We start from the raw sequence: 24,719 nt of genomic DNA on the forward strand, positions 1-24,719 counted from the left end.
ATCCTAGATCCACCCTGCACACACTCTAACCACTAGACCCCACTCCTGTCTTAGAGCTGGGGATAGAACCCAGGACACCTAGTGCCCAGCCCTCCTGCTCTAACCACTAGACCCCACTGTGTCCTGCCTGGTCTATGATGAGAGCCCAGGAGCCCTGATGCCTCTAACCATTAACCCTTCCTCTACTAACCTGGTGGGTTGAGAACCTTGCCACCGACCCAATTCGCAACACCGGGTGAACCCGACCCCCCTGCTCTGAACAGGCCAGATGGCTGGATCCAGGAGCTGAAGTGTGTTGTTAAAAAAACGGTCACGCGGCAAGTCAGTCAAGATGAACCCAGGCATCCTGACTTCCAAGGCGCCCTGCTCTAACCACTACACTCCGCTCCCCTTGGAGAGCACAGAATGGAACCCAGGCGTCCTGGGGATGTCATATAAGGCAGTGTTGCCTAGTGCATGGAGCTCGGCGGTGGGATAACCCAGCTCAGCCATAACCCAGCTTTACTGGGCTCGCACAGAGCAGCTGGGGAAGAGTCGGGGAGGGGTGGGGGGAGTGGAGGGATTTGCCACCCCTTAGCTCCAGAGGAAACCAGGCAGGCCTGTTACAGCAACAGTGTTTCCTGTCTGCCACGGGGTCCGTGAGGCCATCATGTGAACTTGGTAGATTTCCAGCCAGCGTTGCGTCAGGGCTGTGATTTCTCAGCACAGTGGGGAAGGCAGGGTACGGAGGAGCCCTGGGCAGCCCGCCATCCCCAGTCGAGGCAGACAGACTGACTCCAGTGTGTGGGGCATATGGCCTTGGGGTTTAACGGGGATCAGCTGCTAGGACTCCTGGGTTCAATCCCCTGCTCAGGAGGGGAGTGGGGATCTAGCAGCGTGGACTGGAAGTCAGGACTTCTGGGTTTATCCTCAGCTTGGGAGAGGAGTGGGTAGAGCAGGGGGCTGGGCATCCAGATTCCTGGGGCAGGGCCACCAGTGGGGCAATTTGCCCCAGGCCTCACAAGAATATAGCATTTTATAGTTTTGTAACTTCTTTTTATGGAAGGAGCCCCCAAAATTGCTTTGCCCCAGGCCCCCTGAATCCTCTGGGCGGCCCTGCCCGGCCCGACCCCTCCTGTAGCCACTTCCCCCGGCACACGGGAGGGGTGGAAGGCTCTGGGATTCATTCCCCACTGTTGACTGGCTGGTGCGGCACCGTAGTCAATCAGCCCCTAACCGCTGCCCCCCAGGGTCAGGCCGGGAGCACTGAGGCTCCGCCGAGGGGCAGTGAGCTGCATGAGGTCACTAGCCATATGCGGCCGGAGACAGATCCCCAGGACAGGGCTGCCCAGAGGATTCAGGGGGCCTGGGGCAAAGCAATTTCGGGGCCCCCTTCCATAAAAAGAAGTTGCAATCCTATAAAATACTAGATTCTCCTGGGACCCCTGCAGGGCCTGGGGAAAATTGCCCCACTTGCCCCATTCTGGGCGGCCCTGGGGCTGGGAGATCCTGAGCTGCAGAGCCAGGGCGAATTGGGTTCTTTGGAGTCCTGACCGCAAGCCCCCTTCTGCCCCTCCCCCCAAGCAGGAAGGGGACCCAGGAGTCCTGATCCCCAACCCACTAGACCCCACTCCCTCTGGGAGTGTGTGGCAGAGCCAGGACTTGAGCCTGGGGTCAGGGGCGCCCCAGCCTGGGAGCAGGGCCTGGGCGTGTTCGCCACATGCCCCCCGCCGTCAGCGGCTCTCTTTGGAGGGGTGGGAGCGACGCATTCAGGCCAGGGTCAAGCGTTACTAAAAATAGGTTTTACTTAATGAACAGAAGACAAACAAGAGGGGGCAGAAGGGGAAACGGGCCACAGGAAAGCAGCCCCCCCCAGTCCGTCCGTCCCCCCCGCTCCTGGCCGTGGCGAGGGGATGCCACGGCAAGTCACACCCCATGCCCGGAGCAGGTGTAGCTCCTTTTGCTTTCACGTCCCAGGATGGGTGGCAGGTGGTTTTAGCGGGTCAGCAGCCTCCCACTTTGAGTTCAGTCTGCAGTGGGGGGGCCTGGGGGGAGCGGGATGCGTGGCTCGTGCTGAAGGATGCAGCCATCGGGGCTGGGAGGCTGGCCTGAGATCATAGGTACACGCGCCGCAGGTCGGCGGGGGACGTGATGGCGTTGCACTGCGGGCAGAGCTTCTTGGAGCCCTGGAAGAAAGGGCAGCGGGAGACGTCAAGCTTTAAAAGAGATCTGGTCAATGGTTAACAATGCACCCCCCCCCGACTCCGGCAGAGCACCCTGCATTCAGCACGCCCGTCACCTGCCACTGAAATGCAGCTACCTCTGGGTGCTAAGTGTTAGCGCTAGGAATAGGAGCTGAGAACCCTGACCCCCCCAATTCACTGGACCCCACTCCTCTCCCAGAACTGGGAATGGAACCCAGGTGTCCTGTCTCCCATCCCGCCCCCCTCTAACCACTAGACCCCACTCCTCTCCCAGAACTGGGAATGGAACCCAGGTGTCCTGTCTCCCATCCCGCCCCCCTCTAACCACTAGACCCCACTCCTCTCCCAGAACTGGGAATGGAACCCAGGTGTCCTGTCTCCCATCCCGCCCTCCTCTAACCACTAGACCCCACTCCTCTCCCAGAGCTGGGAATGGAACCCAGGTGTCCTGGCTGCCAGCCCCCCTGCTCTAACCACCGGACCAGACTTCCCTTCAAGAGCACAATAAGAAACCAATAGCAGTCATGTGAGTTGATGCATGATGGGCAGGGGCCCAGGGACCATGGTGATGAGCAGGTGCCCAGGGACCATGGTGATGGGCACGGCATGAGAGCTTGAATGGTACAGAACAGAGGGCTGGGCAGGTCTGACCTGCCATCAATGCCTGGAGTCAAGCCAGCATTGGGGGGGCTCACAGCAGCGACTCGGGGAGAGGAGAGCTAGCAGGGGGGTTATGCAGTGAAATGCGCAAGGGGTGTCTCTGGACTGTGTATTTCATGCTCTGGAGCGGATAATGGAGCATGGGCAGGGAGCCCAAAGGGAACAGGGGGGCGGGGGGGCGTTACCAGGGTCCGGAGCCAGCACTGCTCGCAGTGGATGTGCCAACACTGAATCGAAGTCAAAGGCACAGAGTACGAGTCCTGGAAAGGAAAGAGACTGAACATTGGGAAAGAACTGTAGGGAGCAGGGCGGGAGCGCTGGCTGCGGGGGAGCTCCCGGCTAGTCCACCCCCAGCCTCTCCCAGCAGGGGGCGCTGTCGGGAGCAGGGGGGCGGGGCGGGAGCAGGCGGGGGGGGCTGCGCGGGGGAGCCCGGCCAGTCCCCCAGCCTCCCAGCAGGGGGCGCTGTCGGGAGCAGGGCGGGGGCGCTGGCTGCGGGGGAGCTCCCGGCTAGTCCCCCCCAGCCTCTCCCAGCAGGGGGCGCTGTAGGGAGCAGGGCGGGGGCGCTGGCTGCGGGGGAGCTCCCGGCTAGTCCACCCCCAGCCTCTTCCAGCAGGGGGCGCTGTCGGGAGCGGGGCGGGAGCGCTAGCTGCAGGGAGGGGAGCTCCTGGCTACTCAAGTATCCAGAATGATGCCAGACTCTGGAGGGAGTGGAATCCAGACCTCGTGTTTTGGTCCCAAGCAGAGATGGGGGGGGGAGGACATCACAGCATCTCCACCTCTAACTGCTCTGCACTGGGAGCCAGTCGCGTGAACTTGCTCGTTCAGATGCCAGGTCAAAACCCCCGGATCTTAATATGTCGGATCCGGGTCCAAATTTTGCTTCCTGGGCCCAGTGTGTGTGTGTGAGGGGGTGGTAACAAGCCGGGGGATGGGCCACCCTTACCAGGCAAATGTGGCATTTGTACGAGTCCTTCCGGAGGAGCCGTCGCCGCAGCTCCTGGATCTGAGCCTTCAGCAGCTCCATGGTGAGGGTGGCATCTCCCTCCTCCTCCTCCACCTTGCTGCGGGGACAGGAGAGGATTGGAGAGAAGCTGAGAGGCTGGCACTGGACATGAGCAAGGCAGGGGGGAGAAGGCGACTAGAGATTAAGCTAAGCCAGAATTCGGATCCAGACGACCCGAGGGAGTGCTGGGATTCTGGGGCAGGGCTGGGAGAGAGAAGATAGACGGACAGCGCTGAGCCGGGGCCATCTCTTAGCAGGATGGCGCGATGGAGGGGGCAGGTCAGGGCAGTCGAGGGCACACACCCGGGAGCCCTTGGAGCGGCTCAGCCACTGAGCAACAGGGCACTGGAAGGAAGCCAAGAGAAAGCGGGAGCCCCCCCTGATTTACCCTCTTGCCGTCCCAGGTGCACCCAGGCCCCCTGGCTTCCTGCTGTCCTCCTCCGCTGGGGCGCTCTTCGAGACTGCAGACAGGCACCTGGTCAGGTGGCAGTGAAGGAAGAGACAATACCCTTACAGGCCCCTCCCCCCACAGCCGGAGAGCTCCAGGGATCTAGACAGTGTCCCCCCAAAAGCCGGGGCTGAAATCAGGGAGGTGGCCCGGGCTGAGTTTGCCGAAAGAGGCGGTCGTGGAACGTGCCGATTATAGAGCCCGCGGTCCAGGCCACGACGTGATACAGATCCCAGGTGTGCTTTGCCCTTCATTCAAGGATCTCAAAGCACTTTGCAAACTGGCTGGGGAAGGTGGGGAGGGGGAAACTGAGGCACAACAGGCAAAGAAACCTGCCTGAATTAAAGAGGGAGGCAGAGTTCAGTGTCAGGCCCAGAAAGTCACGTCCTGAGTCACTGCCCTCCTGCTCCAACCACTGGACCCCACTGCCCTTCCAGAGCCAGGACTAGAACCCAGATGCCCCAGCTCTCAGCCCACGCTGTTCTAAGCACTAGATCCCACTCCACTGAGTGCGAGTTCACCTCCGGCCCAGCATGACGCTTCAATCCAACCTTGGCCTCCGGTTCTGCTCCAGGCTGCCCGAGCGCTGATCAGCTGGGCTGGTGCTGACGGCAACTAGCGTGTGTGCTGTCTCCTCCCCGCTCCTATAGAGGGCGTGGCACATCACCAGCTGCTGGGTCCACGTGGGAGCGACTAAGGGACTTACTACCGCTGCCAGCCGGGGGAGCGCTCCATCAGCTCAAGCTGCAGGGCTGTGCGGCCTGGAAGCAGGGCCGGGCCGCAACTCTGTGAGTTGCGGGTGCGAATGGTGCAGCCGTGGGGTTTTGCTACCCCGCCACTTCTCTGAATGGCCACCTAGTCTAGGGGCAGAAGGGAAACCTCCCAGCCCTTACGCCTGCTCCTCCCTCAGCCCCACAGGGAGCAGGATACGTCTGCTTGGCGAAGGCCGGCAGCTCGTCACCATCCGAATCCATGTCCGCCTCGTCGCTGCTCTGTGCCACCAAGAGTCTGCAGTCTGGGAGAGATGGGGAAGGGGCTCTTAATACAGCGCTGGGCATCAGCTGTATGGACCCCACCCGCGACCCCGAGATCTAACGGCATCAGGCTCTGCTGGCTGAGGTAGAAAAGCCGGCTCTCTTAGCCAGGGCTGGAGCTCACTCATCAATCTCTACGCGTGGCCAGTCGGGGATGGGGGAGAAACGAACGGCGTTACCGCTGTATTATGGCAGCATCTGACTGAGATTCCTCCCAACTGAGATCAGACTTCCCTCCCTACCCCACATCACGCCAGGCACTGCACAGACCCACACCCGACTGGGATCACGGGCCCCTCCGTTGCACCAGGCGCTGCACAAACACCCGGCAAGAGACAGTGCCCCAGAGAGTTTACAATCTAAGTAGATGGAAGGTAGAGGGGAAACTGAGGCATGGGGCAGGGAGGTGACTTGCCCAAGGTCAGCCAGCAGCATGAGGAGGGAGAGGCGGATGAGGGAGGCCAGCTCATCGCTGTACCCCACTGGCCTGGTGGGGAACCCCGAAAGGACGGTGGCTTTGGGGAGCGGATTGGTGGAACAGATGTGCAGGGAAGGGGGGGCAGGAAGGCAGCTGGTGGGGTGGGCGGCAGGCAGGGGCACAGGCTCCTGAAATAAGGGTAGCAATGCCCCCACCCTGCCGCCCCCAGGTATAGTAATACAACTGTCCCTCTGGGGGAAGTCTCTGCTCAGATACCGCAGACAGAGGGGCGAGCGGAGGAAGTGGGAACCACAATGCCAGGGGATTCCGCCATGACAACCTGAACTGGGAGACACTGGGGGCGGGGAGGGGGGGCAGGGAGACAGCCTCCCCAGCTGCACTGCTCTAGGGGCAGCAGCACCTCCCCCCTCCCAGGGACAGCAGATCCTGTTTCACGACAGCCCAGGCAGATCCTGGGTGGCAACAAAAGTGGGGGGGAGTGCCGGTGGGGTGCCAGGGGGGTGCCAGACAGGCCCCGGTTTTAAGTACAAAATTAAACAGCCCTCTCCTCGCTCCCTTGCAGCATTAGCATGGGACAACAGGTCTGTACAGCACCTAGCGTAACGGGGCCCCGAGCTGGACAGTATCACCGCAATGCCCGATCTTTAAGAACCGGGGCCACCGGCTCCTCTCCGAAAGCCTCGGGACCCCCTGCCGCTTTTGTCCTCGGCGCCCAGCAAAGCGATAATCCCAACAAAAATTCCATCTCGTGCAAAGTTCGCCGGGTTTGACGTTTGTTTTTGTTCAGCAAAACTCAGACTTTGCACAATTTTTTGTGAGGAAGACGGGGGGGCGGAGGATGGCAAGCATAACTGGACTAAAACTCTGCCCCCCCCCACCAGGACGAGTGTCAGTATAGTTCCTTATTTATTAGGTGTATTACAGTAGCACCTAGGCACCCCAGTCATGGCCCAGCAGGACTCCATTGTGCGGGGCGCTGAACATTATTTATTAGGTGTATTACGGTAGCACCTAGGCACCCCAGTCATGGCCCAGCAGGACTCCATTGTGCGGGGCGCTGAACATTATTTATTAGGTGTATTACGGTAGCACCTAGGCACCCCAGTCATGGCCCAGCAGGACTCCATTGTGCGGGGCGCTGAACATTATTTATTAGGTGTATTACGGTAGCACCTAAGGACATCCTTGTGCTGGGTGCTGCACAGACCCAGAGCAAAGAGATCGTTTCTGCCCTAGGGAGCTTCCCATCTAAGATCCCCCAACGGAGATCAGGTTCCCAGTGCGCCTCGGACACAGAACAAGTCCTGCCCTGAAGAGTTTACGCTCCAAATAGACACAGGCTGGGAGGGGAAACTGAGGCACCGAGGGGCAACACAACTTTCCCTAGGCCACACAGTACGTCAGTGGCTGAGCCAAGACGAGAACCCAGGTGTCCTGAACGATCCACTCTACAGAAGCCGCTCCCCCCTTTCCAGTTAAGCCCCCGCCCAGCATCACACTGAAGGATTGGAGGGGGCAGTGAGGCTGCCCCAGAGCCCACATCCTGCATCCATCCACCTCCTCCTGCTGCTGCTCCTCTGCCTCCCATGCAGCCTCTGGAGCCCATGAACTACTGGGCGCTAACAGGCCCTGCGGGGTCACATGCCAGGTATCCCCTCCTGCATTGACCTCTGTTGAGGGCCCACCGCCTCGCAGAAGGCAGCAACCTCCGCCCATGGCCCTGCTTAGTCGGTGACTCTGCCCCTTGCTCCATCCCACCCACCTGCCCCCCGGCTCTGCTCCAGCTGGGCCTGGAAGCTCTTCCGCCAAGGATCTCCGTCCTGTTCCCATGGGGCAAACCCCCCAGGAAAGGGGGGGGATCTGGGGCAAGTTATTCCACAAGGGCCAGATCCTCAGCCGGTGTAAAGCAGCAGAGCTCCACCGACTCCAATGGAGTGGCACCAGTTTACACCAGCTTGGGAGCTGGTCTCCCCCTGTGGAGTGACACCAGTTTACGCCAGCTAGGGAGCTGGACCTAGGTGTCCATTCTGTAGGCTTCCCACTTTCCATTGAGGGATCTGAGGCTGCCCTCTCTCCTGCCCCACCCCCACCTTTGCTGCTAATTACCACTGATAATTAACAACGCGTTGTATTTTATAGTCTATCTCAGGCGGCCCCCATTCTCATTGCATCTGAGCACCTCACAATCTACACATCCTCACAACCCCCCAGGAGGCAGGGCAGGGCTATTATCCCCGTTGTACAGATGGGATAATACCAGAGGCAGAGAGAGGCTAAGTAACTTGCCCCAGGTCACACAGGAAGTCTGTGGCCGAGCAGGGACTTGAACCCTGGTCTCCCTCATCCTAGACTCATTGGACCATCCTGCCTTTCTTCTAGCACCAGCCAGCTGAGCTAAGGATTGTGTCAAAGGGCTTTGGAAAGATTCACAACCCACCCTGGGAAGTATAACTCCCGTGATACAAATAGGGAAACTGAGGCACACTGGGCCCGGGGCAGGGGGGCATGACTTGACCATGGTCACACAGAGGAAGAGAACCCAGGTGTCCTGGTTCCCAGTCCCCTGCTCCAACCACTAGACAATACTACAGCCAGTGTTCTAAGCACTAGGTAACCACTGCCCTCCCACAGCTGGGGATAGAACCCAGGAGTCCTGACTCCCAGCCCCCCGTGTTCTAACCACTAGATCCCACTCTCCTCCCAGAGCAACTGATAGAAACCAGGAGTCCTGATCCCAAACCTACCCCCCCCCCCAGCTCTAATCACTAGACTCCACTCCCTTCCCAGAGTTGGGGATAGAACCCAGGAGTCCTGACTCCCAGCCCCCCCCCCCAATCCCATTAGGTCCTTTGGGATGTGAATGCCATAGCAAGGAACTGAGCCCAGGCTGAACTGAGGGCAGGAAGCATGAAGTACAGGAAACTGTCAGATTTCTCAGCTGGGCTCTGCTGAGCCAACCAGTCTGTACAAATCCAGGTGTGGGTTTGAGGAACTGAAATTTGTGACGTTTCTGCATCTGGCTGGGGAACGTGCTGTGGAGAGGGGTTTGGATTTAAAAACAAGAACAAAGCAGAGGGGGTGAATCTGCCTGGAATCTCTGCCCTGCGGAGCACAGACGCCCTGGATTTCAGCTAAGCCATACACAGGGGGCCTCGGGGACAGAGCCTTCTCCTCCTCCAAAGGGTTAAACTTCTGCTGCCTGAATTAAAGGAGAATCTCCATTAGCAATACAGGGCTTATGACACATACCAGAGCATTCTGATTCCATCCAGTAGAGGGCAGTGGTCTCGCCCCCAGTACACACAGGTGTATCACACCCTACTTTAGTCTGACCAAGCCCATTTTCCAGCATCAAAGGTTCTGCTCCGACTCTAACACCAATGTAACAAACTCATCTGGTAGCTCCACAGCTGTGCACAGCCTCCTCCCTCTCCAGAGAGCTCCTTTGGGGAGGGGGTAGGAACACCAGGCTGGCTCAGAGCCAGTGCAGCCCAGTGCTCAACAGACCCAGCACGGGTGAATTCTCAGTTACTCCCTTCCTGTGCTTGGGACGGTGGAGGGAGAGAGGGAAAGTTGCTTGAAGCTACCTTTATGCTCCACACATTCCCAGCCCATGCTGCAGGTAGAGCAGCCTGGAGGCCGCTCTAAATTATGCTCCGCCCCCTAGGGAAAGAAGAGAATAGCCACAGCCCTAACTACGCCCCGATCCACCCCCCGTCGGCCCTGGAGGTCAGGAATAGCCACAGTGCAGTGAATGATCCCCTCCCCGCCAGACTGGTGCAGAACCCTAACCCTGGCCCCATGCCAGCCCCAGAGACCCCTGGTGGGCCATTTCCATCCCCATTTAAGGTCACTAGAGCAGCCTAGAGGCACCTGGGAGTAACTGACCCAGAACAGCTCCAAGCCTCGCTCAGACGCAGCCAGAGCAGCAGGGGAGGGGGGAAGCGAGGAAGAGGGAGGGGTGAGAAGAGAATTCACATACCCAGGGGGGCAGGGACCCACACACATGCCTCCCAAGCCACCCCCCCCCAATCTGTCCCCATCGCGAGAGCTGCCTCCTACCTTTTGTCTCCAGGACGTTTTTCTTCGGGCTGCGATATTCGTACCCACCGCAGTGGCTCCCCTCGGAGAATTCGTCCTCCGCCTCGGCCAGCCTGGAGCCCCTGGGGAGAGGCCCCTCCATCTGGGCCTCCGGGAGAGACACAGACACCGGACGTATGCAGGGGGAGTCTGTCTCTTGCTGCTGGGAGTTTGATCCTTGGTAGGGGTGGGAAGCAGAGACCGTCTCCCCTCAAGGGACACCTCTGCAATCTAGTATCCCCCCACCCTGGCCGCACTGCTGTGGATCAGACCCACGGGTTCAAGTAGCCCCATATCCCCCCACTTCCTGCCGTCCTGGATCAGACCCATGGGCCCATCTAGCTTGGTATCGAGCCTTGCTGGGGGCAGTTTCACTCTCCACACGACTGTCTCTACTGCAATCCCATATTAAAATGCCTGCCCTCATCCTTGGCCCTTAGGCTGCAGTTTAACACGGCACCACTCAGGGGCGATCTCTGGGGCTAAATCCCTTATATGCTGGGCCCGATCCATGCACACCCAGACACCCAGCCCCGGATCCTCACCTGCTCCTCCAGGCAGGGTCTGATCCGTTTAAACCGTCCGGCTCTGGCTGCAAGACAAGAGAGACAGATCGGAAAGCACCTTCCAGGGGGAGGCTGTGCATCCCTGGAGAGGGGGTTGATGGGGAGCGCTGGACAGCTCATGGGGGGTGGGCAGCTGGATCTCCATGGAGGGACCTGGGCAGGGGACAACTCAGGGGGATGGAGTCACTGGATCGGGGCCCAGATTGCAATCCAACCTGCTCAGGTTATTAAGTTCCGAAAGCAACGGGGTCTGCAAAAGCAGGGTCAGGCTTTCTGCTTCCAAAGTGCCTCCCCTGTGAGACTTCCACAGTGGCTCAATGTTATTCATAGAATCTCAGGGTTGGAAGGGACCTCAGGAGGTATCGAGTCCAACCCCCTGCTTAAAGCAGAACCAATCTCCAGGCAGATTTTTGCCCCAGATCCCGTAAACGGTCCCCTCAAGGACTGAGCTCACAGCCCTGGGTTTAGCAGGCCAATGCTCAAACCACTGAGCTATCCCTCCCCCACCACTTGACAAATATGGGGAAACCGAGTCACGGAGCAGTGACATGCCACGCAGTCAGTAAGAGGCATGGCTGGGAAAAGTCCACCCGCACCGTTAGATGCTACTTCTCTTCTAAAACTAGAGTCCCAGCTCTAACCACTAGGTGACACTTGGTGTCCAAGCCAGGAATTGAAACCCCTGTGTATGCAGGTCCAGGTCTCATGCCCTAACCACTAGACCTTCCCACCCCTTATCAGCATTGATCCACCACTGAAGGTTCAGTCCGACCCGACCCTCCCAGTATAAATGCCACCCCCCACCAGCCCAGATCCAAGCTGAGTCCCCTTCTCACCTCCCATGCGGCCCTCCCGGTTTGACTTCACCCGCAGAAAGGTCTGTGGGGGGAGAAAGCAAAGGGGTGAGTCTCAGGCGAAGGAAGAAAACTGCTCTTGTGTCGCCTCCCCTGCCCAGGCAGGCTCTAAGCGGCTCGCCCCAGCTGGAGAGCGTGGGTGGATGGCTTCCCCTCTCCCAGATGCATCTGCGGAGCCTCCTCCCTGCCCAGAGGTCAGGGAGAAAGGGGATCCCAAGTCAGGCCCCCCAACCCCCACCACATGGCTCCAGGCTGGATTGCTAACCTCCTGCAACACCCTGGCTTAGTCCATGCAATCGTGTCTCCCTCTACTGGCAAAGTCTGGGTACTACAACAGCCAGCTACACCAGCCGGGGGAAGGGCCCCTTTATCTCCCATGTTTGGGGCTAGTGTCTGTGCAGCCGAAGGTCCCCAGTTCGAGTCCCTGTGGAGGGATGTGGTCAGGGGAGCGCACCTGCTGCCTGTCCACCTTGTTGTACCCGTCCTCGTAGGCCTGCGGCGACCCCTGGGGAGAGTCGGTGCCATCCTGAGCAGAGATCGCTGGAGACTGGAAGGGAAGATGTGAGGGGTGAGCTTGCGCCGCTGATCATGGGGGGCTGGAGCAGCAGGGGGAGAGCAGCGGGATGGCTGGAGCCCCTGGGGGTGGAGTGATTATGGACATTTGGTGTCCAAGCTCTCCCAGCAGGGGGCGCTGGCTGTGGGGCGGAGCTCCTGGCTGCTCCAGTCCCAGCCTCTCCCAGCAGGGGGTGCTGTGGGGAGCGGGGCAGGAGCACTGGCTGTGGGATGAGCTCCCGGCTATTCCAGTCTCAGTAGCTCTCTGCGAAGAATCAGTGTTCACCACCTCTACCCTTGCCTCTTACAGCCTGTGAGCTGGGGCAATGGCTGGGCTGGGCTGGGTCAGGATAGCGCCCCCTGGAGTTCACCCACAGGGGAGACTTCAGCCTCTAGTGCCCCTCCCCAGGAAGGGTGATGGGGATGTGGGGGGAACCCCGCAGGGGGGGAGAGAGGGACAAAATCCCTTTGCAACAGCCATCCCCGGAGCCGGGGGGCGAGGTGGGAGCTCACCTGGGACGATCTCTGGGCGTCCTCCAGAGGGGTCGTGGCCTCCCTGAGGAGAGAGACGGACAGGATGAGCTGCCGGGGGGAGGGAGAGTGCAGAGCCCCAGTGGGACCAGTCCACAAAGCCCCCCGCCATCCAGGGGTCTCGCTGACTCACTGGGCTAGGGATGCTCCTGTGTCTGTCCATGGTGGGGGGTTCCCGTATCTGTCCATGGGGAGGGGGGAGGGGACTCCCATACCTGTCCATGGGGAGGGGAAGGGGGCTCCGTACCTGTGCAAGAGAGGGGGGCTCTCTCATCTGCCATGGAGAGAGGGGAGGGGGCTCCCATACCTGTCCAGGAGGTGGGCGAGTCTCTCGATCTCCTGCTGCAGGTGTTGTCCCAGCTCCGCACACTGCAGCTCCCTCTGGCAAAGGGGGCACCGAAGGGCCAACGGCTCCAGCTTCTTCTCCCCTGGGAAAAAGGAGGCAGCCTGGTCAGACCCCCAGCCTCGGGGACGTCCCGCCCAGCTGGCTGCTCCCCCACACACACCACAGCCAGCGCTCCTGCCCCGCTCCCCACAGCGCCCCCTGCTGGGACAGGCCAGGGCTGGGGTAGCTGGGAGCTCCCACTACAGCCAGAGTTCCTGCCCCGCTCCCCACAGCGCCCCCTGCTGGGAGAGGCCAGGGCTGGGGTAGCTGGGAGCTCCCCCCACAGCCAGTGCTCCTGCCCCACTCCCCACAGCACCCCCTGTTGGGAGGGCCTGAATCTGCAAGTCCCCGTCTTGCCTAAGGGGCAAGAGGGGCTGGTTACCGAGCCAAGGCCTCTCCGGGGGGCCAGCAGAGGGCAGCTGGGGCGGAGGAGCCCGGGGAGCGGAGATCCCCAATCAATCAGTCTGGTCAATGAGCTGCGGCCCTCTGCGATGTGACCCGGGGAGCTTCTTCCTTCAGCCCTGGCTGGGGGTCAGGGCCTGGTTAACGAGCTATTACTCAATCCCATTGAGCCTTTGTCCGAGCTGCCTGTTGGGGTTATTGTGTCCAGCCAGGGACAGCAGGGCACCTGCTGCCTGGCAGGGGTGGGAGGAAGGGTCTGAATGGAAGGGAGAGATTAAGGCTGGGGGAGGACAGAAGGTTTTGCAGCGAGATCAAAGGTGTGACACGCCTTCCTTACCAGCCGATGCAAAATCAGCCCTGGTTGTAGCGGCCAGAGGCAACAACTGAGACCAGCCTCCCCTCCCCCCACATTGCGCCAGGCGCTGTACGCACCCCAAGAGGCAAGCTGCACGCAGAGGCACTGCGATGTGATCCAGGGCACTGGCCTGAGGTCAGGACACCTGGGTTCCAGCCCTGCCTTTGACTTCATAGCAGCAAAACTCCCGCTGACCAGCTAAATAGACAAAGGGAGTGGGGAGGGGAAACTGAGGCACGGAGCAGGCACGCTCCTCGACCAAGGCCGTGGCAGAGCTGAGAGCTCATTGGGTCTCACTGACCTCATGAAATGTTGTTTCCCAAGCAGTGGGTTGTTTTTAGCCTTCCCCTCTGCCCCCACCTCCAATGTACTAGAGCTGAAAAGGCACCACGTTGCCCAGTTTCAATTCCACGTCCCAGGAGGCCACAAGTCAGCAAGGTGCCTCGGTTCTGTTTATTTGCCCTCAAAAAAAACCCAAACTTTCCAGCCACAAGGTAGAACTTCCTGCGAAACTGACGCCTGCCGAGACAACGTGCATATCAATACTGATGGCTGAGCTTCTCACACGAGCTGATCTGGGCCCAGAAGGGAGGATCTGGGCCTTTGGAGATTTAGCCTCACTTCCCAGCTCTTCCATGGGCTCCCCGCACTGTTCAGGATTTTACTTCCTATTGAAACACCGAGATTTTCACCACAGTCTGGCTCCGTGCCTTGGTTTCCCCAATCTGTAAAATGAGGATAATTATTGTTGTTTCTATCCAAAATCAGAGCCCTGTTGCGCTTGGTGCTGTACAAACTCCAGGGGGAGAGGCAGACCCTTCCTGGAGAGCTCTTCAACGTAGAGAGGCAGAAGGGGTCTTGGTAACTCATTTTGCAGATGGGGAAACTGAGGCACAGAGCCGGGCCGTGACTTCCCCCAGGGTACACAGGGAGTCATGGCAGAGCCAGGAATTGCAGCTGAGTCTCCGTCTAATGCCGTCACTACATGAACATCCTTCCACCATGGCAGTGGCTTAGCGCACGGGCTTTCACCCAGCCTTGGTCTGGCTTGTCTATCAGATTGTGAGCTCTGTGGGGTAGGGCGGGACTGTCTCCTACCATGTGTCTGGGCAGCGCCCGGCACAATGGGGCCCTGATCTCGGTCAGGGTCTGGGCAGCACCTGACACAATGGGGCCTTGATTTCAGTCAGGGTCTGTGCAGTGCCCGGCACAATGGGGGCCCCTGATCTTGGTCAGGGTCTGTGCAGCACACGGCACAATGGGGACCCTGATCTCGGTCGGGGGCTGTGCAGCACCTGGCACAAGGGGGATCTGATCTCGGTCGGGGTCTGGGCTGTGCCTGGCACAATGAGGCTCTGATTTCAGTCGGGGTCTGTGCAGCACCTGGCACAATGGGGCTCTGATCTCAGTCGGGGTCTGGGCAGCGCCTGGCACAATGGTTCCCCCCAGTTAGCTCCAGGGCAGGCGATATTTACAATATGCCATCTGACTGGAGTTCCCTGACAGCACTTTCTCCCCAGCTGATCCGTGCAGGCTCCAACTCCCGAGTTTCGCTCTGAGTCTCCACGTCAGACAAAACCCCGAAGAACCCCTCAAAGTGAAACTCAGCTCCAAATCTCCAACTTCCACCACCGAGGGGGCGGGGAGGGGAGGAACCACCAGTCAGTGCGGAGGCAGGGGGGAAGCCTTCCCACCAGCCAGGGGCGGAGCTTTGAAGGAAACCAGGCAATTCCCAGTGGTGGGGATTCCAATTTCACTGCAAACGTGTCATGAGCTGTAACAACAACACAACAGCGCAGGGGTGGGTGAGTGTGAGTGGAAGTGGGAGTGATTAGCTCAGCTTCATTGGGCATTTCTGTGATGGAGAGCACTGGGCCTCAGCCCTGCTGTCAGAGACCCCGACCCCAGACGGGGCTGGGAGCCAGGATGCCTGGGTTCCGTTCCTGGGTCTGGAATGGGGGGTAGGGTGTCGTGGTTAGAGCAGAGGGGTGCTGAGAGCCAGGACTCCTGGGTTCCATTCCTGGGTCTGGAAGGGGGGTAGGGTGTCGTGGTTAGAGCAGAGGGGTGCTGGGAGCCAGGACTTCTGAGTTCTGTTCCTGGCTCTGGGAGGGGAGGGGAGTCTAGTGGCTGGAGCAGAACTCCTGGGTTCCATTCCCAGTCTAGCCACTAGCTCTCTGCATAATCTTGGGAGAGTCACTCCCCAGCGCCTCAGTTTCCCTAGTCTGTAGACTGAGGATAATGCTCCCCTGAGTCCCGATCTTTGTGCTGCTGGGCCCAGTGAGGGTGTGTCTGCAGGGGAACAGGGGGGTGTCCAGCCCCCCCCCCCCCCCCGCCCACTGGACCTCTATTGTTCAGCCCCTCCCTGGCACGGGAAGGAGGAGGCGGTGGATGGCTGCACAGTGCGGGGAGGGGGAAATGGAGGCAAAAGTTCTGCTTGAGTTAAGATCCTGAAGGGCTATTGTCTGCTCTGCCCCCCTCTCCACCCCACCCCATCTGCCAAAGACAAATCGGGAGGGTGTGTCAGCAGGCGTCATTCTGGGTTGCTTCGCAGGGGCTGGATCTGGGCTCCCCCCTCCCCTAGAGGCCGGGGCCCCCCTGGGGAGAATCAGCTACGCCAATTTGTCCTCTTCACGCCCTGTCACCGCCGGGGGCCTGACGGAGAGGCCCAAAGGGGCCTCCCCCTCCCAACCGTGCCGTGGGGGGTCCCGAGCCCGCCCAGCTGAGCGGAAAATAGGCTTTATGCCCCTAGCTGGGCGGCCGGTCACACCCGGGGAGCTGTGAATACATGTGAGATGTAATGGAGTCCTGGCCCCCCAGCACGGCCCCTTCCCCCTCATTTGTCACTGCCGTGGGGCGGGGTCAGGCATTCTCTTTCTGACCCAGGGGGCACTGGCGGGGGGGATTTGGCCTCTGGGGGTGGGCAGGATCAGCTCCCCAGCCCCTCAGTAACCTGCACAGGGTTCCCAGTGTGTCTTAGCTGGGAGCGTGGGGCAGGGATAGGGGTACCCCTGTCCTGGGGACTGGCCACGCCTGACCTTTCTGCCCGGCCGGTGGGACCCAGAGACAGGCTGATGCTGCGGAGGTTCGGGTCTGAGATTCCCTGCGTTTTTCGGCCAGGGCGGGCAGGAGGCGGGGAGATCCGAGTCCTGGGGACGATGGCGCTGGAAGGGCCTTGTGGGGAGATTCTCAAGCCAAAGAGGCTGTGGCAGTGAAGGGTCATCGAAACGCCCAAGAGCGGCAGCATAGATCAGTGTCATGAGAGCGGCCCGAGCAGAGGGGCTGGGAAGTCCACCCTAGATTGGAAACGCTCTGGGCAAGGCCTGTCTTTCTGTGGGCTGTCTCTGCAGCACCTAGCGCACGGGGGTCCTGGGCCGTGAGTTACCATAATACACCTAATAATGTACAGCACCTAGCGCAATAGGGTCCTGGGGCTCCTAGGCGTTACCGTAATACACCTAATAAATAACCTATAGCACTCAGCACAAAGGGGTCCTGGGCCATGACTGGGAGATCTAGACATTACCGTAATACACCTAATAAATAACCTACAGCGCCCAGCACAAAGGGATCCCGGGCCATGACACAATAAAAACAATGGACCGAGTGAAGTGAGATGCTACAATCAACTCAGTGGCGTGTCTCCATCTGCGCGATAACTTCTGAATGCAACATCTGAGCCCTTCCAAGCTTTCAGGGAATGTTTTCAGCACCGCTGATGTTGGTGAAAATCGGAGCACCGGGAAATCCTGATTTCCTCTCAACTCCGGTCCTGGGCAGTGTCCTTTTGGTGCCACAGGCAATGAAATCTCCCTGCTGCTGTCTACACACATCACAGGCATGGGGGCCCCAGGCTGCTCACTGGGTGTAAAACAAGCGACCCGCTAGTAAATAACAATACTAGTGATTAAAGAGCTAGATAAACCCTCGCGAATCCATCGGGTGAAATCCTGGCCCTCTTGAAATCTACAGCAAAGCTCCCTTAGACATCAGCCGAGCCAGGATTCCACCCAGGGAGTTTTTAGTTAAAGCCCCACCCCCTGGAGTCAGGGGATTAGGGGAGAATCTCAGTTTTCCATTTTTTTTTAAAAGCAAATTTCTAGCCCTTGTGGTGGCAGAGAGATGCTGGAAAACGGGTCCCTAAAGGTTCTGGAACCAAAAGGAAAATACTTTGTTTCCGAGCGTTTAAGGCCAGAAGGGCGAGCTAGACCATCGAGTCAGACCTCCTACAGAGCACATGCTACGAAATTCCTGCCGGACCCCCCGTCCCATGCTGAGCCCAATGACTTTAGTTAAATCAAAGATTTGAGTCCACGGACAGCTAAAGTGTCATGCGCCAACGGCAGAGATCAGGAGGGACCCAGGTGTCACCAACGCCCGAGAAGTGATTAGGTGAGACATGCCCCTATGATCCCAGCCTCATGCTGCAGAGGAAGCTAAATCGCCCCCAAGATCTCTGCCCATCTGACTTGGGGAATACTCCTCCTCACTCCTAATCGGGCGATCAGTCTGACCCTGAGCAAGCCCCACCAGCCAGATAGCTAAAAAAGGGATTCTCTGGATCTGCTCAGAGCACCGGCCCACCCTGCCCCGTGTCCCAGTGGCAGCTGTGGCTGAGCTCTGATGCTTCAGAGGAAGGCAGGAAAAAAAACCAGGATCCATCTGGCCAATTGTGCATTTGGTAGGGGGGCCCTGGGACATTCCTTCCTGACCCCTGCATGCAACTGGCTGCAGCCCTGAAGCATGAGAGTGGATTCTAGTCATTATCTTAATGCAGAGCTGGGAGCATCAGGAAGCTTCCCAGGCCGAAAGGGACCTACATGACCAGCCCACCTGACCTCTGACCCACCACACACAGCCCGAATTTCTCCCAGAAGCTGGATTAAAAAACACCCATCAGAAGATCCTTACATCTCATTTTAAAGACTCTAAGCAATGGTCAGGCCATCCCCTCCCAGGAAAGCGGTACAATTTAAAATATCTAGGTATTGTTTTTAAAAAATCCCTCGTGATTTTTAAGCCAATTTCATGGAGGGTGGGAGGACTTGTGATTTTTTTTTTTTTTTTTTAAGACTTGAGGGTTCTTGAAGTTGAGCCTCTGTATGAAGCATCGTTCTGTTTAACCCCGTAGGCACAGGTGGGCCCATGCTGTTTGCATGCTGCCCCAGTGGTTAGCAAGGTTCTTAGCCCCATTAGTAATGAGTGCCTGCGGGGGTGGGGAGGGGGACATGAACTGGATTATGGAGACATTTTACCCTGCATCTCATCCATCTGCCACTGTTCTCCTGGCAGCCTGGAGATAATGAAGGGGATGAATACACCCAGCGAGGGGATTAGCATGACAAAAAGACAAGATCCAAGAGAAAGAGGGGGCCAGCCAGGCCCACCCCGAGCTCCCCGCGCTGGGGTGGGACAGCCGTGCAAAGTGGAGGAGGGGGAGGCCGGATTGCTCAGCGGCTCGTGAAAAGGTTGCGTTTGTACCGTGTGGTTGACTCCTGCTGGGAGATAAACAGAGGTTGCTCTGTTGTGTGCATCGGCCCTGCCATTGCCAAGTTACCACCCCCCCGCGCACCCCTCCTGGGCCCAGCTGCAGAGCAGGGACCCCATCCTAGCAGGATCAAAGCCACCCTGCCCCGGCCCATGCCAACCTCTTCCACGAGACAACGGGGAGACCCCTAGTGGTGAGCAAGCCCGAGACAGGCACCGGGTTTGTCCTGGGTCCAGCAGCCTCAATGCAGAAGGCCCCTTTTCTATGACGTGTTGGCTCGTCTCTACCGCAAGAGATGCCCAGCGAGGCAGGAGGGTTCTAGCCCTGGCGGCTATGGGGCAGGGGGTTCCCAGAAGGCACCGGCACCGCTACAGCTGTAGGGGGCGGTGTCGCTCTGAAGACACACACACACACCCCAGCTGAGCAAGAGAAGCAGCCGCTCTCCCCGGAAGGGGTTTCCTCGCTTAGTGTAGACGCGACGTGATCCTGGGAATTTGGAGGTGCGGGATTAAGGGTCATCTGATCTTAGACCCCAATTAGCCCTTAAAACAGTGGTTCTCAACCAGGAGTCCAGGGGCCGCGAGCAGGTTTCAGGGGGTCCGCCAAGGCGGGCTGGCATTAGCCCAGGGCAGAAAGCTGAAGCCTGAGCAACTTAGCTTCACAGGGTCCCCTGTGGTATGGGGCACCGGGCAAGTGCCCTGCTTCCTACCCCATAACGCCGGCCCTGGCTTTGATATGCAGAAAAGCAGTTGTTGAGACACAGGTGGGCTTTGGCGTTTTTATAGCAGGGTGTGGGGGGGGGGACTCCGAAAGAAACAGGTTGAGAACCCCTGCCTTAAACTAACAATGGGACCCCAGCTCCAGAGACCGGCACCCTGACGCCGGATTTCTAGGTTCGGCTGTAAATTCGAGGGGCTTGGGTGAGCCATGCGGCAACGGGCAGCGAGGACGCCAGTGTCCTGTCTACACGGGCCTGTGGGTACAACGGCGCCCTCGGTAGGATCGGGAGTGAGGGCAGTTTCCTGGACAAAGCCGGTCTTAATGAGCCCCCAGCCACGGCTAATTCAGCTGATGCTGAGCAGGAGCTCAATTTAAGCAGGCCCGAGCCTGCGGCAGAATAGAGCCCATTGGGCCTGATTCTGATCTCACCTACACCAAGGCACCTGCTGATTTACACCGCTTACTCCTCATTTATCCCGATGTGAGGAAGAAGAGAATCAGACCCACTGACTTGCCATCGGCGCCACACGCCTGCAGCTCTGTAGCGATGGGGAAACTGAGGCAGGGAAATGGCTCAAGGCCCCAAAGGGAGTCAGTGATGGGGCTGCTGGCTCGCTGCCTCCCCCTGCTGTCTGCCCAGCCCATGTGGTAACTCAGGGAGATTATGTGGGATCCCTAGAGTTTGCCACAGAGCTGCTGTCTGCGGTGAATTTGTCACAACCATTTTAGCCAGGGCTGTAATCTCCCAACTAGCCATGGCCCTGGCAGGCCCCAACGTGCAATTGTGGTTCACCGCAGGGAGTTAAAACAAACAGGGACGGTTTGTAGAGTGAGCGCTTGCTGGGACAGGCCGCCCGCAGGAAAACAGAGGGATTGAAACAGCCTTCCCCCAAACAACAGAGAGTCCACCCCCCCAAGTACGTCAATTTCAGGGGGCTCAGCAGATTTTGCGGGGGTCAATGGAGAGAGGAAAATCCCAGCTCCAGATGTCTGGATTTGTGGCGCACAGGGGCTGGGTCCTATTCCCCTCCCAGAGCTGGGGCTAGAACCCAGAAGTCCTGGCTCCCAGCTGCCCCATATTCTAACCACTAGACCCCACTCCCCACCCACAGCTGGGGCTAGAACCCAGGAGTCCTGGCTCTCTGCCCCCCAACATCTAACCACTAGACCCCACTCCCCTCCCGGAGCTGGGGATAGAACTCAGGGCGGGGCAGCTAGGGGGCTGGGCAGTAGTTTAAAGACCTGCCTAAGCTTTGTTTGCTTTTCCCAACCTAAAGTTGCACTGTCAGGGCAGGTGGGAGGAGGGGAAGGAGGGGAGGCAGGGTGGGTGGAGGGGACAGGGCGGGTGGGGGGGCGTTGTGACTGTTTATAAGCTGCCCTTTCTGCCTGGTAAACAAAAGTGCGGTGTGGCCTCCCCCAAGCAATGGGCTTTTCCCTTTTCAGATGCAGCTGCTGCAGATGTGGGGGGGGAGGTCCAGCTGTGTGTGTGTGCGTGAGATTGTCTCTGGGAGCGGATGATTGTGCCAGGGCCTGTGGGGTGTGACTGTGAGAGAGAAGCTGTGATGGGGGGGGGATTGTGTGTGTCTGAGCATGCGTGATTGGGGACGCGTGCAGGTGTGTGAGAGGGTGAGGGTGCGACAATGTGCAGGGGGTATGTGATTGTGAGAGAGAGGCTGTGATGGGGGGTGATTGTGTGTGTCTGAGTGGGCGTGATTGAGGAAATGTGCGTGTGTGTGAGAGGGTGAGTGTGTGACAGTGTGCAGGGGGCATGTGCTTGTGAGAGAGAGGCTGTGATGGGGGTGATTGTGTGTATCTGAGCAGGCATGAGTAGGGAAGTGTGCATGTGTGTGAGAGGGTGAGTGTGTGACAGTGTGCAGGGGGGGTGATTGTGAGAGAGAGGCTGTGATGGGGGTGAGTGTGTGTGTCTGAGCGGGCGTGACTGGGGAAGCATGCGCGTGCATGAGAGGGTGAGTGTGCGACAGTGTGCAGTGGGTGTGTGATCGTGAGAGCGGGGAGCGATGCAAGACAGAGTAGGAGCCCTGGGGATAATGACCCCAGAGCAACCAGGGGGCGGGGGGCTGGGAGAGCCATACCCACCTCCGCCCCAAGCCTTCCAGCCCCACTGGAGCAGGTGGCGGCCAGCCCATCTCTATGAGAAAAGCCCAGGGGGAGAATGCAGCTTCATAGGTCCCGGACTCCTGGGTTCTGTCCCCAGCTCTGGGAAGGGAGGGCTGGGAGTCAGGACTCCTGGGTTCTATCCCTGGCTTGGGGAGGGCAGTGAGGTCTAGTGGTGAGAGCAGGGTGCTCATCCACTTTTCTGGGGTGACCTGGCCCAGGGTGTGGTCTGAGGGTAGGGAGCTGTGAGTACCTGAAATGGGGGGCCCAGGAACCATCCACCCCCTGAGGCCCCTGCTGCAGTTTGTTCTTGGTCTGTCCTGTGGCTCCCTCGCTACCCACTATCCTGACTCAGATTGATGGGGGCGGTTCCCATGAGGCACGCGGAGGGGTTATTGTTCCTTTCCCTGCTTCTGGCACCTTCCCAGCCAATGGTCTGCAACCATGTTGCAAAGGAGGATTGGCATCATTACTCCTCATTATACACTGGGGGAAACTGAGGCACAGGCACAGGGATGACACATGCCCATGGTCACACGGTGAGTCAGTGGCAGGGCTGGAGGTGGAACCCAGGAGTCCTAACTCGCAGTGACCCCTGCTTTAACCCACCCACAGCGTCGCTCCCCGTGCGCGCCCCACACCCCGCCACTTCCCCGCCCCTCCACGACGGCCACTCAGGGCCGGACGCAGCCGCCAGCCCCTTCAATGGCAAGGGGGAGGTCCTGGGGCCAGTCAGGGGATGGGTGGCAGCAGGGGACCCCGGGGGGAGGGGTCCCGGGATGGCAAGGGGAGGGGGGGAGTTGGAGACGGTGAAGGGAGCTGGGGGTTTACCAGGATGGGGGAGCAGCCCAGAAGGCCAAGGGGAAGGGGGAGCTGGTGAATACAGTGAGGGAAAGTGGGTGTTGGCGGTGGGGGGGAGATCCAGACAGGGCGAGGGTGGGCTGCTGAGGAGGGCAAGGGAAAGGGGTGTGGACAGAAAGGCGGGAGAAGGGGTTCCCCAGGGGGACCCAAGCTTAGAGCCCGTGGCCTGGGCAGGGGGGCAGACAAACCCCCCAAGATCCGTCCCCCACCTGGTTCTCTCTCCCTCTGTTTTCCCCCATTCTGTCCCCCACCCCCGAGGGATGCTGGGGGTGCTGCCCTCGCCCCCTACCTGGCTTGCCATGCCGTGGATTCGGGGAGCCCTTATAAGGGTGCAGCCCGGACACCCCGCCAATGGGCTCCGACCCCATCTGGGCGCGCTGGGCCTCCATCTCCTTCTCCAGTGCCAGGCAGCAGACCTGAGGCGGCTCCGACCCGCTCCGGCCCTTGGGCCTCTTGCCCGCCAGGAAGCCCCCCGGGAAGCACTCGACGTCGTCGGCGAGGTGGAAGGGGGCGAAGGGGTGCAGGGCACCGTAGCCCAGCATGCCCACCCCGCCCCGCTCCAGGCCGGGGGGGCCAAAAGGCGGCGGGAGGGGCAGCAGCTGCGGGGGGTAGTCGCGGCTGGCGGGCGCCAGGCGGTCGGGGTGGGGGTACACCAGGGAATAAGCCGCGCCGAGGAAGGGCAGCTGGGACGGCTTCTCCATGGTGACTGGCACCCCAAAGTGGCGGGGCTGCTGGCACGGGGTGCTGGTGCTCCGGGTGCCCTCCGAAGTGGAGGCCAGGACCAGGAGGGCTGGGGACGCCAGGGGGTTCAGGAGGCCTGGAGAGTTCTCCATCGTGCCACAGCACGGGGACCTAAGGGGAGAGAGAGACAATTAACCACCGGGCTAGGGGGCACCGTGCTGCCGGGAGCGAGGCGGGGGCCAGCAGGGGGCGAGGCGGGGGCCAGCAGGGGGTGCCGTGCTGCAGGGAGCGGGGCAGGGGCTCAGCAGGGGGCGCCGTGCTGCAGGGAGCGGGGCAGGGGCTCAGCAGGGGGCGCCGTGCTGCAGGGAGCGGGGCAGGGGTTCAGCAGGGGGCGCCGTGCTGCAGGGAGCGGGGCGGGGGCGCAGCAGGGGGCGCCGTGCTTCAGGGAGCGGGCAGGGGCCAGCAGGGGCGCTGTGCTGCAGAGAGCGGGCAGGGGCCAGCAGGGGCGCCGTGCTGCAGGGAGCGGGGCTGGGGCTCAGCTGGGGGCGCCGTGCTGCAGGTCGCGGGGCAGGGGTTCAGCTGGGGGCGCCGTGCTGCAGGGAGCGGGGCGGGGGCTCAGCAGGGGGCACCATGCTGCAGGGAGCGGGCGGGGGACAGCAGGGGGCGCCATGCTGCAGGGAGCAGGGCGGGGGCTCAGCAGGGGGTGCCGTGCTGCAGGGAGCGGGGCGGGGGCTCAGCAGGGGGCGCCGTGCTGCAGGGAGCGGGGTGGGGGTCAGCAGGGGGCGCTCTCCCCTAGCAATCAGGGCTAACTCCAACGCCCCAGCGTGGCACTAGGGGGCGACGTGCTGCAGGCAGCGGGGTGGAGGCTCAGCAGGGGGCGCTGTCCCCTGGCAATCAGTGCCATCCCCAGAGCCTCAGTGCAGCATTAGGGGACCATGTGCTGCATGGAGCATGGGGGCGGGGCTTGGGAGGGGTGCTTGCCTGTCTGAATCAGTGCTGACCCCACTGTGGCGCTAGGGGGCGCTGTGCTGCAGGGAGCAAGGTGGGAGTCTCAGCAGGGGGCGCTCTCCCCCGGCAGGCATGGCTGGCCCCACTACCCCAATGAAGCGGTAGGGGGCGCTGTGCCGCAGGGAGCGAGTGGGAGGCTCAGTAAGGGGCGGCCGTCAGTGCTGGTGCCAGTGCCCGAGTGTGGCTCTAGGGGGCGCTGTGCTAAAGGCAGCCTAGCATTGCTCACAATCAGCCACCCTTCGGAAAGCTGCTGGACGGTCTCTGCTAGGTCCCAAGTTGCGTCCAAGCACGCGGGGCCGGTTCTCAAACACGACCCGAATTCTCTCCCTGCCTTGGTGGGCCTCACAGTCATCGTAC

At 60.2% G+C, this 24,719-nt stretch overlaps 1 protein-coding gene across 1 annotated transcript; it reads right to left on the minus strand.

The window, feature by feature from the left end:
• Positions 1 to 1,863: 1,863 nt before the first annotated feature.
• On the minus strand, positions 1,864 to 23,506 carry LOC120391194 (E3 ubiquitin-protein ligase RNF220-like). The gene is made up of 14 exons (XM_039514654.1): positions 22,963 to 23,506; positions 12,658 to 12,778; positions 12,333 to 12,375; positions 11,722 to 11,814; positions 11,250 to 11,292; positions 10,393 to 10,439; positions 9,830 to 9,956; positions 5,188 to 5,309; positions 4,905 to 4,909; positions 4,702 to 4,709; positions 4,235 to 4,307; positions 3,787 to 3,904; positions 3,029 to 3,103; positions 1,864 to 2,165 (listed from the first exon to the last, which is right to left on the minus strand). The coding sequence occupies exons 1-14, from the start codon at positions 23,504 to 23,506 to the stop codon at positions 2,094 to 2,096; spliced, it is 1,491 nt and encodes a 496-aa protein (XP_039370588.1). The 3' UTR covers positions 1,864 to 2,093.
• Positions 23,507 to 24,719: the final 1,213 nt, after the last annotated feature.

This window comes from Mauremys reevesii, linkage group 25 (genome assembly GCF_016161935.1).
Source record: "Mauremys reevesii isolate NIE-2019 linkage group 25, ASM1616193v1, whole genome shotgun sequence".
Taxonomy (NCBI): Eukaryota; Metazoa; Chordata; order Testudines; family Geoemydidae; genus Mauremys; species Mauremys reevesii.

Bases quoted from the DNA above. Each gene is read 5' to 3' on its own strand.
- LOC120391194 (XM_039514654.1), bottom strand. From the start codon at position 23,506: ATGGAGAACTCTCCAGGCCTCCTGAACCCCCTGGCGTCCCCAGCCCTC. The intron at 12,376-12,657 runs GTATGGGAGCCC...CTCTCTCCTCAG, and splicing joins CTCGCCCACCTCCTGGACAG to GGAGGCCACGACCCCTCTGG. The intron at 9,957-10,392 runs GTGAGGATCCGG...TCTCTCCCGGAG, and splicing joins GACCCTGCCTGGAGGAGCAG to GCCCAGATGGAGGGGCCTCT.